At 35.4% G+C, this 15,930-nt stretch overlaps 1 protein-coding gene across 1 annotated transcript in view; it reads right to left on the reverse strand.

Moving 5' to 3' along the window:
• Nucleotides 1-735: 735 nt before the first annotated feature.
• Nucleotides 736-15,930, reverse strand: part of FBXO33 (F-box protein 33) — a 32,167-nt gene continuing 16,972 nt past the window's right edge. Inside the window, exons 2-4 of the mRNA XM_026513646.4 lie at nucleotides 7,031-7,141; nucleotides 5,807-6,492; nucleotides 736-4,424 (exon numbers count right to left, since the gene is read on the reverse strand). Coding sequence (XP_026369431.2) covers nucleotides 4,153-4,424; nucleotides 5,807-6,492; nucleotides 7,031-7,141 — 1,069 coding nt within the window. The 3' untranslated portion in view covers nucleotides 736-4,152. The remainder of the gene's footprint in view (nucleotides 4,425-5,806; nucleotides 6,493-7,030; nucleotides 7,142-15,930) is intronic.

Genomic DNA, 15,930 nt, shown 5'->3' on the forward strand with positions numbered 1-15,930 from the left:
AGTCACTACTCAGCCTGTGAGGTACAGAGGATCCACTGTCCATCACGGGCAAGGAGTGTCTATGAAGCTGTGAGACAAGTATGTCCCAAGTGTCCAAGGAGCAGGTAGGAAGCCCAGGTGTGAAACCCCAGATGTAGCTAGCTGGTTGGCTGTGATGGTCTTGGACCTGAGGGGCAGGAGGAGGGCTCCCTGCAGGCTTCTAACTGCTTTCATAGAAATCAGGTATTTCTGTCTGTTGGTGGCTGATGTGTGCTCTCAGTGGTGGCTAAACTAGCAGCAAGGTTACATGTGTGAGACTACAAATTAGAGCTTTGCCATTGTTTTGAAATACCTTAATGAAAAGATCACTTGAATTTGAAATTAATTCACATTACAAGAAATCTCAACATTACATTTACCATTTCGTTCAGAGCTGTTACTTTTTTTTAAAGATTGTATTTATTTGAGAGAGAGAACACAAGTGAGGGGAGGGGCAGAAGCAGAGAGAGAAACAGACTCCCTGCTGAGTGTGGAGCCTGATGTGGGGCTCGATCCCAGGACCCTGATATCATGACCTGAGCTGAAGTCGGATGCTTAACTGACTGAGCCACCCAGGTGCCTGTAGAACTGTTAGACTTCTTAAGTATAATTTCAGCAGCACAAATTTTTGAATGGTTGTGAAAAAAAGTTTTAAAATTACCACTTATTTGTGGGGTGTTTTTTATTGGTGGCAATATTAAAAATTTGGAGAGGTTATCAGTTAAAACATTCGACAAGATTTTATTTGGAAAGTTCTATACAGATTTAGTATTTCCCCAATCCTCTGCATTTTGTCTCGTCAATTATATAATAAACAAAACAATGATTTCCCCCCCTGCACAGTTTTTTTCCAGTTTATACCAGTATGCTGTACAATATTTTCCATATACGTCAGGGCATGAAAAAGGCTGGGAAGCATTAATATAGACAATGTAGTTTGATGGTTGGATATTATTCACCCCTGCTTGTGTGTGACTCCATTAGCACCACTTTATGTTACTGGCTTCATAAAGATCCCGTCTGATGCATGCCATAAGCCCTTGGCAAATTAGTTTCCAAATCTGTGTTTAGCCATAAGCACACTGTCCTTCCTAAGACCCACCCCACCTACTCCCTATCTTATTTCTAGGGTGGTGGGGGAAATGGGAAAACAATTTTAGCTATGTAAATCTCATATAGTTTAGTAACCTATGTTTTAAAAATATTTAATACATTTGTTCAAAGATGATCTTGTGTATGCATCTGAGTTGTTAGACCAACGGTTAAAACTTCTAGGGGAAGAATCAGTGTTTTAGATAACCAAGTCCAATGCTTCATTTTACAGATAAGGAAACTGAAGTTCAAGGGAGAGTCTGCTAATGTTGCATTAGAGTCAGAGTTTAGAGTAAAATAGATGCTGAGCTTCCCAGTTTAGTGCTTTACTATTTATCAACCTGTACTTGTATGCTATTCATATATGTTCATAAACTTTCTTTTTTCATACATTTTGGGTACTGTTTTTGTATTTTAAATAATAAACATGTTGATTCACGTAAAAGAGTTAGATATGCCTAGGCAACAAGGAAGCAGTAGGTATAATGACAGTTGCTTGTGAACACCAAATTATTCCAAGGTGAGGAGGCAGTGTCTGGAAGAAGAGTCAGTGTATGGAATGATTAAAGAAAGACAGATGAAGGAAAAGAGCTCTTTACTATCTTATAACTGATAGCTGTTTGTCTCAACAACCAAGAGCAGAAATTACAAAGCCAAACTACAGCAATAAAGGGTTTATGAACTGTTTAAAACTGGCATACTGAAGTATTTTGCATCCAGTATAGGAATTGTAAAAAAGTTCTTTTAGTCTATAAGTTATGTTTTATCGTATCAATAATGTTCTAAATGCATATTACACTTGGGTTTTGTGCTGACTAGTTTATTGTTTGGTTTTAAGTTTGTATTTTGCCAAAGTTAGTCAAAAAAATTAAAACCCTTCAAACTACTTAACCTAAGACTTTTTTTTTTTTTTTTTTTAAGATGTATTTGAGAGAGAGATAGAGAGCAAGTGAATGAACAGGGGGAGGAGAGACAGAGGGAGAGGGAGAGAGAATCTCAAGCAGACTCCCCGCTGAGCATGGCACCCGACTCGGGGCTCAATCTCATGACCTTGAGATCATGACCTGAGCCGAAATCAAGTCAGATGCTTAATTGACTGTACCACCCAGGTGCCCCTAACCTAGGACTTTTTATGAAACATTCCCAAATTTAAGCTTTGCTGTACCAGACTAGAATAGTAGCTAACATGATTATACATGATATAAGGATTATTACAGTTTAACACTAAAAGTTTTCATGCTTTGTATACAATAAAATATATTACAATGGTCACTTTTTAATGCTTTATTCATTGATTAAAAGAATATACATTTAACATAAACCATACAACATCAGTCATCAGGTCAAACATTCAGCTGGTTTCCTTACAGTTTCTGTCAGGATTTATTTTATCTGATCACATTTATAAGATAAAATCTCACCACATCTGGCATTTACACACACTGTGCCAGTGGATTCACACTACTGATGTACATATAAAATCCTCATGGTATGTGCTCACTGGAGACAAAACAGTGCACACCTGTCAAAAGGTCATTTTAATATAAGATGGTAAAACCATTTGTAAAATACATATAAACTTTTTCCATAAATAGAATCATATCTGGACATCTGTTGCATAAATTGTGTTTCCAAAGCTTACAATAGAGCAGCCAGGTCTCAGCACTGCTGGGCACCCACGTTGGCTACTTACTTTATTATTGCAGACTGTCCTTTAACATTAAATGCACAACATTCGTACCACTTAAAACTGGGGTCAGGTGGAAGTCTCACAGAGACCACGTCTGTACCGCGGTTGCCCTGAAACAGTTAAGTCGGCTTTTAAAGCCTCTCAGATATAACAAGGTTTTAAAACATACTTCATGGAATGTTCTTCATGTATCATAGCAGCTCATACCTGTGATAGAACAAGCTTTCAGTTTTTCCTTTCTTTCCTTTACATTCACTATTCACAGTGAAACAGGTGCATGGTTTTTTTTTCTTTTTTTTTGTTTTGTTTTTTCAGAGTTCTGAGGTTGCTGACTGAGCCACAGCACAGCTGTGTACCACAGGTCGAAATTCGACCTTAAATATTACAATCTAGCAGTATCTGGCTGGCCAGAGTGGGCCGGCCCCTGCCAGCATGTGGGCACTTCTTCAGTTAAGTCTATTCTTTGGCAGCTGACACGCGCGCTGACAGAGAAAAATCCAGTGACTTGTTGCTAGGGATTTCACGACTAATGTTTGTTTGCAAGCATGTGTGTTTACAACTCTGCTTTTTGATTTTCTTTTAAGGAGGTTTTACCCTGGAATACAGTTTCTTCCTCCACTATTTGAAATCTGGGCTAAAAAGCTAACTTGAATGTATAATGTAATTGATGAATAAAATTGACATAGTTTAAAAAAAGAAATCTAACAATCTGGGTATTCATGTTTATGTAAATGCATTTTTTTAAAAAAGGATTAAGCAGTGTTCTAACCTAGTACTATACAAAATTCAGAATGGTAATTGGTGATATCAACTATTATATATGTAATGAAAGTTAAAGTCTTGGCTTTTCTGTTAAAGATAACTCATTTGGGATCATACTGTCCTCCCTTCTTCCATTTCAAATAAAAATTAATGAAATGCTACCAGAAGCATGAATGCAGTGCATTGCATACAAATCCAACAGGCTATGGATATATATCTATATATGTATAAAAATATTTTGGCTCCTGAGCTCTGAACTCTGACACACAAAGAATAAAAACATCAAAAGGCAGAGTAACTCAGTGAAAAATAAAGTTAGCCAGCAACCTCAGACAACCTTCGGTTGTATATCCTTAAAGGTTTGATAACAAGTCCATTAACCGTGAAAGCCCTACACATTGTCACTTTGAACTTCTAAACCAATACCCGACTACGTTCTTTGATCAAGAAGTAGAATATACATATATAATTCTATAAAGCTAATACTGATTAAACACAGCACAAAGGGATTAATTCACACTACTGAAAAAAAAACATAATAGGACCCTACTTGCATATGTAACCACAGGAATTGTACATTAAAAAAAAAGCTAAATGTCTTCGCTGAAGCTTTGCATCTCTCTGTAAAAATGACGGTTTGGTTCAGTGAAGACACTGAGTGATTCGATGTCCATGACCGCGTGCCAAGGTTGACCCAGGCCCAGGGATACCTGCTCAATAAGGTTATGCACTGGATCCACATCCTGGTCGGCCAGTTCACCTTGGTCAAAATCAATGCTTTCTTCAGTGACTTCAAGTACTTTTAGATCAGAGCCTCGAAGACGAGCAATGGCTATGAGGTTGTGCGCCCACACTGTGTAACCTTCAAAGTACACAAAAGACAAGCACTGTCATTTCCTTGATTTTGTCTATTTGATAAGTTAGTCTTTTCCGCAAACTTGTATCTCACTGACCCCTTTGGTCCCTTTCCTTTAAAAATATACAGAGATTGGAAAAGGAAGTATGATTGTTTAACTAAAAAAAAAAAAAAAGACTAAGTTTGATATTATTTCCAACAACATCACTGTGGCTGGTGAATTGGTAGGTGCTGTAATCCTATTCTGTCAGTACATGTAGTAAGATTGAAGACATTTAAGGTAAAACTTAGTAGCTCTGGATAGTGCTGTATCATAAAAAACAAATTTTTATTTTATATATATGTATCCATTAACAATACATAAGAAACATTTTTAGTGAGTAAAAAATCCTCTCCTGTGATGCTTCACAGACCACAGTTAAGAAGTGACACTTTAAACTGTTAATTGCCAAAAGAAAATAAGTAAAGCATGAAACAGTCAAGGATTACCTCTGGGAAGGAATAAAGGGGAATGGGTATAGGGGCTTCAGCTGTATCTAACATTCTAACATCTTATTTTGTATTTCTTAAAAAAAAAAAAAAAAGATTGGCTGGAATTAACCTTTCATATATAGTGTTGAGTAATCTTCTAACAAGCTGAAATGCATTTCTTTGCTGTTACCTCTGACAACTAGCCAAATTATAAATCAAAACTTGAAAAGCAAGACATATGCTTTCCTGCACTAATGCAGGCTAAAAAATTAATTTAAAAAATAAAGAAACACAACTAATAGAGTTTAAGACATTCATATAGTCTATTTCGTATTCTGTAAATGTCTTACATGTTCCAGAAAAGGGAGAAAATGTTCTAACTTGTCAGAATAGCAACTCTCTCTAAATGAGAATAGTTAAATTAAGATGAAAGGCACCAGTAAGAAAAAAGCATATACCCAATCAATGGAATCATCATTTAAAAAAATTTACAAATTAATATGTTAATATCTAGAATCTAAAAGATGAGACAGCAAGAAAAATCATACTTTCTCTTCCTTCTGTATTATGTTTTTAAGAGATCTTGTGATTAGAGGAAGAAATATATCTTTTTCAAGTAGATATATATGTTTTCTTAGATAGATAAATTAATTTCAAATGCCATTCTCAGGAAATACCATCAATCCCACGGTTGAAGAAAAAGTAACATGGAAGCCGGAACAGAACACTTAGAGTAGAAATATGACTTTCTACTTGTAAGTGGTATATCTTTTAAATTATTAAGAAGTATAAAAACCTGCATTTCAACTTGTTAGAAGATTACTCAACACTATAGATGTCAGTGCTTTCTTTTTGCTGCTTTAAAATGTTTTAGATGTAATATAAATAACAAATGAAACTAAACAAAAATCACCTACCATGAATTGCCAGGAGAGAGAGCTTCGTGCACCTCCAAGCTAATAAAACCAACGGATCTTCATTTCGGTTGTCACTAAGATCTGGAAAGCCAGACGTGTCAATCACATCATTCATTAATATAAAATGAGTGAGGAACTTATCATACTGCCTGGATATAAGATCAACAATTGCTCCTGAAACACAAGTGATGTAGCTGTCAAAATGAATCCTCTCTAGTGGTATACTGGGCTTTAGTATCTTTAACATATCTTCACTCTTGATATCAAAGGCCATTATGTAGACCCGAAGGCTGGTGCTCTTTCGTGACAAGGCTTTCCAGTGCTCGTCATTTGGCATGTTGTCCAGAGACTTGTGCATCACGGAAACATTGTGGACCAGGAGAGACAGTCGCTGTAAAGGCACATGGTTGCTATCGGTTAAGACTCTTGCCATCTCAGCTGTAAAGTCACAGAAATCCAGGGCAAGTGAGTGCAGATTCACGAATCGCTCCAGTTCAACTGTGGTGATAAGGGTGCTGTTACCAGGAATATTGTTGTCCAGCAAGCTCAGGTGCTCCATGGTGTTGGCAATAGAGTTTGAGAGAGATGACAGTGATGTTGGGGTTACTATTTCCAGCATAAACCCACACGACAGCCATTTCAGTTGCCTACTATTACTCAGTATTTCTTCAAACAGCTGCTGAATTCTGTAAGGGAAACACATGCCACAACGATCCTGTTAACGTTTAGCGCTAATCTTTTAACACTCACTTTTGAAACTGGGCAATGAAATGGCATGCAATGTTGAGATCCATTTTCTCCCAGTTAATTTCTATCCAACCCACAAGTAACATTATCATAAATATCACTAAAATTCACATTAAAATACAATGAATAAACTATTAAACACATGGATATATTAAACATATAAAAATATGTTCTTCACCCAAGAAAAGCAGCATTTTGTACCAGCATGGTAGAAAAGATTGATGATATACAATTTATGTTACAGTGAAGGCAAGTAGAGAAGTAACAGTTTTAAATAGCAATAATTACCCAGCAAGTTCTTTGTCTTAAAGATTTATGATGTGGAATAGCATATTTCATAGTTAGAACATTTTCAATTTACAGGACATATATGTTCTTTTTAGAAAAAAATCTCACTTCTGATTATAGTTACAATTTCTCAGAAAAAACTAAAATTATTATTAATATAAGCCCCCTTCCACTAACTATATCACTTACTGTTTAATTTTTTTGCCATCAGGATCCACCTTGCTGAGGTATGTATTTGACAAACTTCCTTGCTGTTGTAGAACACTTATGTCTCCAAAAAGGCTAAACTTCTGGAGGTTCCTGCAAGAAAAGTAATTTAAAATAACTAAATAATATATAAACATGTAAATATTAAAAATAGAAATGTAAAAGGGATATCTACAAAAGTTTCTACCTTATAACTCACTTAAGATCCAATTAAGTACTTTCAGATTGCTTTTTACATATGATGAAAAGCAACATAATACAGGAGAAATAGCAAAAGCTTTACAGAATGAGGACTGAGTATAAAGCTTAGTTCAGAAACTCAGTATTTTAATGACCATGGAAAAATGTTCATTGTTTTCCTGATTTTATTTAGTTGTCTGTGTTCTCTTACGTGTAACTGAGCTTCTTTGAGATGATTACTTTGAATTATTTGTCAGGCAATTCACAGATCTCTATCTCCCCGGGGCTGGTTACTGGAGCTTTATTAGTCTCCTTCAGTGGTTCCACGTTTGCCTGATTTTTAATGATCTATGTAGCCTTGAATTGGCGTCTGCATTTAGAGGAACAAACACCTCCTCCAATTTTTATAGACAGGTTTCTGCAGCTAAAGATCTCCAATTGGGTCTCCAGACTGATGAGATTGCCTCTAGGACCACAGTCAAGTTGGGCTGAGGCCAGGTCACACGGCTGCTGCTGGGCCTGCACTGGAATCTATGGTTTGTGGACCCCATAACCAGACACTTGGGCAGGCGTGGATCCTGTGTGGTCTCCTGGTGGATAGGATTGCCTCTGAGTTCTTGGTCAGTAGGGCTGATGCTGGGACAGGTCTGCTATTAGGTCCACAGACAGCTGGCCCGTTACTAGGTGTGTGGGCAGGAGTGCTTTCCACCAGATCCCCGGGAAGGCCCCTGTTCTGCCACTGGGTGGGTCCCAGGGAGGACAGGAGTGCCCAGGATTGCAACTGGGTGGGGCCTGAACTGAGCGTCAAGGTCCATAGCTGCGACCAGATTCTGTAGGCCTGTCTCTGGGGGCACTGACAGGTATGCCATCTGCTGGGTCTCTAGATGTGTGAGACTGCCCTAGTCCATGGCTGAATGAGGACGGAATGCATTCACAGGGCTGCTTCAGGCTCCATTTAGACCAATGTTGGTGGGTCTTCCCTGGGGCACAAATAGGTATCTCCCAACAGGTTCCTGGGTAAGTAGGAATGCTTCTGGATCACAGCTGTACACAAACTCGAATTTTGTACTGCCTTGATTAAAAATCCCTAAGGGATCACATCCCTACTGGCTACTAGAAAAAGGCAAATGACTAGCTTGATAAAATGAGATCCTTCAAAATGTGGTTCAAAAAAAGCTATACTGGGCTATTTACTATTTATTTTTTAAGATTTTATTTTTATTTCTTTGACAGAAAGAGAGGGAGAGAGAGAGGGAACACAAGCAGGGGGAGTGGGAGAGGAAGAAGCAGGCTCCCCACTGAGAAGAGAGCCCGATGAGGGGACTGATCCCGGGACCCTGGGATCATGACCTGAGCCAAAGGCAGACACTTAACCGACTGTGCCACCCAGGTGCTCCTACTTACTATTTTTTAAATGTAATATTATTCCCTCTCCTTGTCTGCCTGGTAAACCTCTATTCAGCCTTCTATACCTGAACGCCACCTACTCTATTAAAGCCTTTTCTGAGTCAATTTTCTCAGCCTCTATAGATTTAGTGATTCCATGGGACTTTGTAAAACGCTTTTATTAAACTAATATGCTTTACTGTGATGTTACCTAACTTTCTCATGAGAAAGGTAAACTCCCATTTCTTATAAGTACCTAGCAATTTTGGCACAAGATAGGCGTTCAATGAGTATCTGTTAAACAAATGAATACTTTGGGAAGGTGAGTTCAAGAGTTACCTAAATAGAAACTGTAATCAAGACCATAATATATATGAAAACAACAGGAAATAGATACATAAGGGGAGGTGGGCCTGGGATAGATTTTGGAAAGATAATCACATCATATGGAGCATTATTTTAAGGGTAATGTTTTCAATCAATTTAAAAAATAAAGTTTTCTTCTGCATGGATCTTCTTTGTAAAGGGAAATTAAAGATGAGTTTATGAGTATTGACAGCTATTCCAAATAATCATATCCTCCATTACTTTGACTGCTTTTCCTATCAGGAGTTCTTTTGTGAAACAGAGAACTAAATCTGCCTTAAAGGGAAAAAAAGACTTAAGTAAAAGGTTAGCACCTCAAAGAGCTTAGAAACACTTCTTCATATATTTCCACAGAATAGTAAGGTGGTAAACACCAGGTGAGTAGAAAACATTTCACTAAATTTACTACCAAGATGCCCCCATAAAAGTATTTAATTATTTATTAAAAGATATTGATAAAAAATCTTTTCACAAATAAAAAGACTTTTTAAGGGGCCCATGATTGATGGGAACCAACGTGAATTATTAATATCATAGTAGTAACATTCTTCCCATCATATTCTAAATCTGCATCATTCAGTATAGGAAATATAGCTACTAAATACTTGAAATGTGGGTAGTCAGAACTGAGATGTGCTCTAAATATAAAAATACATTTAGAAGACTTAGTATAAAAAATATAAAATCTCATTAAATTTTTTATATTGATCACTAATGATAAGGTAATATTTGGATATACTGGCTTACATATATTTAAAATAATTTCATCATTTCTTTTTACTTTTTAATGTGGCTACTAGGAAAATTTAAATTACATGTGTGGTTTATATTATATTTTTATTGAACAGTGCTGCTCTAAAGAATATAATGTGCACATTCTAGATTTTTGGTTAGCTTCATTTAAAAACATACTGTCATCAGTAGAAATATAATTAAGGATATATAGCTAATACTACTGCTTTTATGGTTAAAATATTTAGTAGAAGGTCCACACCATTTTTCAGCTTTCTTTCTAACTCTAAGACCAATAGCTAGTTTTTAACTATAAAAAAGTAGGAGTTGAAAATGTTCTCCATAATTTTAAAAAAATGTTATTCATAATTTAAAAAAAACCCTATAACCCCAAACACATCTTGATTACACTGCTAATGTATGTTGCAGATATTATAAAGTACACATAATCTAGATAATATTACCCAAAAACCAACTTCAAAATTTCACTACAAAATTGTATATGAAATATTTTGTCCATTCATTTTAAGTCCCATATCATACTTACCCCTCCCCAGTCCAATAGCTCTCCCTAGCTGGAATCTATGTACCAAGTAATGCTCATTGCTAACCTCACAGTGTTAAGTAATGATGCTCCAAAATGTTAAATATTACATTTGCTTGGCACAAATATTTAAGTATCTATAATTCTTTTTCATATACTATCCACACTGGTCTGAATGAAATACTTAGTGTCACTTATTGAGACAACCAACATAAACCACATTATAATCAGCGAGAATAATGTTATCCAAATTTTTAAAGGGTTGCTCAGGAGAAATAGAAGTAGTGTTGATAGAGCACTGAGTGAGCAATCAAGTGTCCAAAATGCAAAAAATCCACTGACTGCAGTTTTCTTATTTGTGAAATAAAAGTTTTTAAGTTACTTAAAAAGACAAAAACCTATCACATTAGCAACACCTAATTTCTTTCTAAACATGATGATACTTTAGTCATATCATTTGAAATCTTGCACACGAAAGTAGGTAAAAGGAGAAGCAAAATTAAATACATTTATGTTAGGACCAACGCTTAATTTATTTTGGGCCTAGAGTGCTGAGTGTTTGTCAATTTTGTTGGCAAGTTTTCAGATTCTAAGAAAAGGACTTTTCTATCAGAAATGTCACTTTCAATCCACCCAAGTCACAGCTATCAACCACCACCACCACAAAAATGTTAAGTTATATGGAGTTTCCTAGTTTTTGGTGGAAATAAAACTGTTTTACTTTGGAAATTCTTAAAGAACTTTGTCATATATATAGTGTTTTACTATCCTCAAAAAATCCTAGCCATACCTTTTCTCTACAAAATGCTGGATTGTCTACTGTCTTCTTAGTTAACCTCTCAAAGAAAATAAGGCCTCTTAAATTTGGCATTTTAAGATGGTTTTTATGTTTTTGTTGTTTTGGTATTGTTCACATTAGCTCACAAGATAATCTTAGGATTTTTAAAAGACAATTTACTTTTATATTTTCAGGCTGTATTTTTTTGTAAAACCTTCATTAATACCTAGGTAAAAATCTAAGCAAATGGGCAAATTTAATTTACTTTGTTGGGTTCTTTCACAGATAACTTGGTATATAAGATTAACTTAATAATGGAAGTCTTACGTATTTTCTATTTTTATTTGAGGAAACCATTTTATTTATTGAAGTTAATAAATGTACAGTGTTATAGAGTTCCAGGTATACAATATAACAATTCAACATTTCTATATATTACTTAGTACGCTCATCACAACAAGTGCGCTCTTAGCCCCCTTTGTCTATTTCACCCATCCCTCTACTCCCTTGCCCTCTGGCAACCACCAGTTTGTTTTGTATTTAAGAGTCTGGGGTTTTTTGTTTGTCTTTTTTACTTTGTTCATTTGTTTTGTTTCTTAAATTGCACATATTGGTGAAATCATGGTATGTGTCTTTCTGTCTTATTTCACTTTGCATTATACCCTCTAGTTCCCTCCATGTTGCAAATGGCAGATCTCAATTCTTTTTTATGGCTGAGTGTGTGTGTATGTGTGTGTGTATCACTTCTTTATCCATTCCTCTATTAATGGGGCACTTGAGTTGCTTACATGTCTTGGTTATTGCAAATAATGCTGCAATAAACACAGGGCTGCATGTATCTTTTTAATTTGTGTTTTCATTTTCTTTGGATAAATACCGAGTAATGGAATTACTGGATCATATGGTAATTCTACTTTTAATTTTTAAAGGAACTTCCATGCTTCTTTTTCTCCACATGCTCACCAACACTTGTTATTTCTTGTTCTTTTGAGTCTAGCTTTTCTGACAGGGGCAAGGTGATTATCTCATTGTGGTTTTGACTTGCATTTCCCTGACAATTAGTATCTGTTAGCCACTTGTATGTCTTCTTTGGAGAAATGTCTATTCAGGTCCTCTGCCCATTTTTCAATTAGATTATTTGGGTTTTTTTTGGTGTTGTGTTGAATAAATTCTTTTTATATTTTGAATATTAACCCCTTATCAAATGTATCATTTGAAAATATCTTCTTCCATTCAGTAGGCTGCCTTTTTGTTTTGTTGGTTTCTTTCACTGTGCAAAAGCTTTTTGGTGTTGTCCAAAAAATAGTTTATTTTTTGTTTCCCTTGCCTGAGAAGACGTATCTTGAAAATTGTTTCTGTGGCTGAAAAGAAATTACTGCCTATATTTTTTTCTAGGAGTTTTATGGTTTCAGGTCTTACACTTATAAATCCATTTTGAGTATATTTTTGTGTATGGTCTAAGAAAGTGATCCAGTTTCATTCTTTTGCATGCAGCTGTCCAGCTTTCCCAGCACCATTTGCTGAAGAGACTATCTTTTCCCCATTGTATATTCTTGTCCTGCTTTGTTGAAGATTAATTGACCATAAAATCATGGGTTTATTTCTGGGCTCTCTGTCCTGTTCCATTGATCTACATGTCTATTTTTGTGCCAACAGCATACTGTTTGGATTACTACGGCTTTGTAGTATATCTTGTATTCTGGGATTGTGATACTTCCAGCTTTGTTATTCTTTCTCAAGATTGCTTTGGCTATTCGGGTTCTTTTGTGATTCCATACAAACTTTAGTAGTATTTGTTCTAATTCTGTGAAAAATACTGTTGGTGTTTTGATAGGGGTTGCATTAAACCTGTAGATTGTTTTCAGTAGCATGGACATTTTAACAATATTGGCTTTTTTTTTTTTTAATGAAGAGTCTGCTTAGCTTCTGACTAGCAGCCCTTTGCTTATGAAAATATTGATAAATGTAAAGAAGTACAACTGAAGTTGAGGGTCATTTGTTTCAGACTCCAGTTGGGAATGGGTGGGAAGCATGTAAAACTTACAATTTTTTTTTGTTGTTGTTGTTTAAGAGTACAGTCATAATTAAATCCTGGCATTTTTAAATCTGATTTTTTTTTCTTCAAATAAAACCAACTAATTCTTCATGTTATGGTCTAATACACAAAGTGTCTGCAATATAAACAATTTTAGGGCTAATCATCCTTTCGGTTATGGAGTTTACTTCTCTGAAAACAAATTGTCAGAAGATGCTTTATTGATATAGTCATCTTTTAGAGCAGAATTTTTAACATATATATATATATACCTATCTTTTAAAATTTATTCTTAGAACAATTTAGATTCATAGCAAAACTGATCAGAAAGTACAGATTTCCCATATACTCCTTATCCCCACACATGAATAACCTCCCCCATTATCTACATCACTCAACATAATGGTACACTTTTTAACAAGGACGAACCTACTCTGACACATCATAATCACCCAAAGTCCACAGTTTAACTTAGGGCTCGGTCTTAGTGCCATATATTCTATAGCTTTGGACAAATATCTATTCAGGTACTCTGCCCACTTTTTAATTGGATTTTTTTTTTTTTTTGGTGTTGAATTGTATTAAGTTCTTTATATATTTCGGATATTAAACCCTTGTCAGATAGATCATGTAGAAACACCTTCTCTCATTCAGTAGGTTGTCTTTTTGTTTTCTTGATGGCTTCCTTTGCTGTGCAAAGCTTTTTATTTTGATGTAGTCCCAATAGTTTATTTTTGCCTTTATTCCCTTGCCTTAGGAGATATAACTAGAAAAATGTTGCTATGGCTGATGTTAGAGAAATTACTGCTTGTGTTCTCTTCTAGGATTTTTATGCTTTCAGGTCTCACATTTAGGTCTTTAATTCATTTTGAGTTTATTTTTGTGTATGATGTGACAAAGTAGTCCAGTTTCATTCTTTTGCATGTAGATGACCAGTTCTCCCCCCCAACATCGTTTGTTGAAAAGACTATCCTTTTGTCACTGGATATTCTTTCCTGCTTTGTTGAAGGTTAATTGAGCATATAATGGTGGGTTTATTTATGGGTTTTCTATTCTGTTCCATTGATCTATGTGTCTATTTTTGTGCCAGTACCATACTGTTTTGATTATATAATTACTTTGTATTATAACTTGAATTCTGGAATTGTGATACCTCCAACTTTGTTATTCTTTCTCAGGATTGCTTTGGCTATTCAGGGTCTTTTGTGGTTTGATACAAATTTTAGTATTATTCTAGTTCTGTGAAAAATACTGTTGGTGTTTTGATAGGGATTGCATTAACCTGTAGATTGCTTTGGGTAATACAAACATATTGACAATATTAATTCATCTAATCAATGAGCCTGGAGTACCTTTCCATTTCTTTGAGTCGTTTTCAATTTCTTTCATCAGTGTTTTATAGTTTTTAGAGTATAGCTCTTTCACCTCTTTGGTTAATTTTATTCCTATGCATTTTATTCTTTTTGATGCAACTGTAAATGGCGCTGTTTTTTAAAATTTCTTTATCCAATTTCATTGTTAGTGTATAGAAATGCTACCAATTTCTGGGTATTAATTTTATATCCTGCCACTTTACTCAATCCATTTAGTACTTCTAGTAGTTTTTTGGTGGAATCTTTAGGATTTTCTTTGTATAGCATCATGTTGTCTGCAAGTAGTGACAGTTTTAACTTGTTCTTTACCAATATGAATGCCTCATTTCTTTTTCTTGTCTGATTGTTATGGCTAGGATTTTTAGTACTATGCTGGAGAAAAGTGGTGAGAGTGGACACTCTTATCTTGTTCCTGACCTTAGAGGGAAAGCTCCCAGTTTTTCACCACTGAGGCTGATGTTAGCTGTAGGCTTTTCAAATATGGCCTTTATTATGTTGAGGTATGTTCCCTCTAACACTGTATTGTTGAAAGTTTTTTTTTTTTTTTAATCATGAATGGATATTGAATCTTGTCAAGTGCTTTTTCTGCATCTATTGAAATGATGATATGACTTTTATCCTTCATTTTGTGATGTGGTATATGATGGTGATTGATTTGCAAATACTGAACCATCCTTGCATCCCGGGAATAAATCTCACCTGATTGTGGTGAATGATCTTTTGAATGTACTGTTGTATGCAGTTTGCTAATATTTTGCAGAGGATATCTGCACCTAGGTTCATCAAGGATACTAGCCAGTAGTTTCCTTTTTCTGTGGTGTCTGTCCAGGACTGGTATTAGACTAATGCTGGCTTTATAGAATATATTTGGAAATTTTCCTTCCTCTTCTATCTTTTTTCTTCTTAAATACTCTGAGAATAGGTATTAACTCTTTTTTATTTTTATTTTTATTTTATTTTTTTTTTTTAAAGATTTTATTTATTTATTTGACAGAGATAGAGACAGCCAGCGAGAGAGGGAACACAAGCAGGGGGAGTGGGAGAGGAAGAAGCAGGCTCATAGCGGAGGAGCCTGATTTGGGGCTCGATCCCAGAACGCCGGGATCACGCCCTGAGCCGAAGGCAGACGCTTTAACCGCTGTGCCACCCAGGCGCCCCTAACTCTTTTTTAAATGTCCTGGTAGAGTTCGCCTGTGAATCCTTGTGGTACTGGACTTTTATTCTTTGATTGTTTTTGAATACTGGTTAAATTTCATTACTTGTAATCAGGCTTATCAGATTTTTAAATTTCTTTCTGGTTCAGTTTTGGAAGATTATGTGCTTCTAGGAATTTGTTCATTTCTTTTAGGCTGTCCAATTTGTTGGCAATAACTGTTTATAGTATTCACTTATAATCTTTTGTGTTTCTGTGGTATGATTATTTACTTTTCCTCTCTCATTTCTTTAATTTTTTCTCTCATTTCTGATTTTATTTATTTGGGTCCTTTC

Source organism: Ursus arctos, unplaced genomic scaffold (assembly GCF_023065955.2).
Source record: "Ursus arctos isolate Adak ecotype North America unplaced genomic scaffold, UrsArc2.0 scaffold_37, whole genome shotgun sequence".
Taxonomy (NCBI): Eukaryota; Metazoa; Chordata; class Mammalia; order Carnivora; family Ursidae; genus Ursus; species Ursus arctos.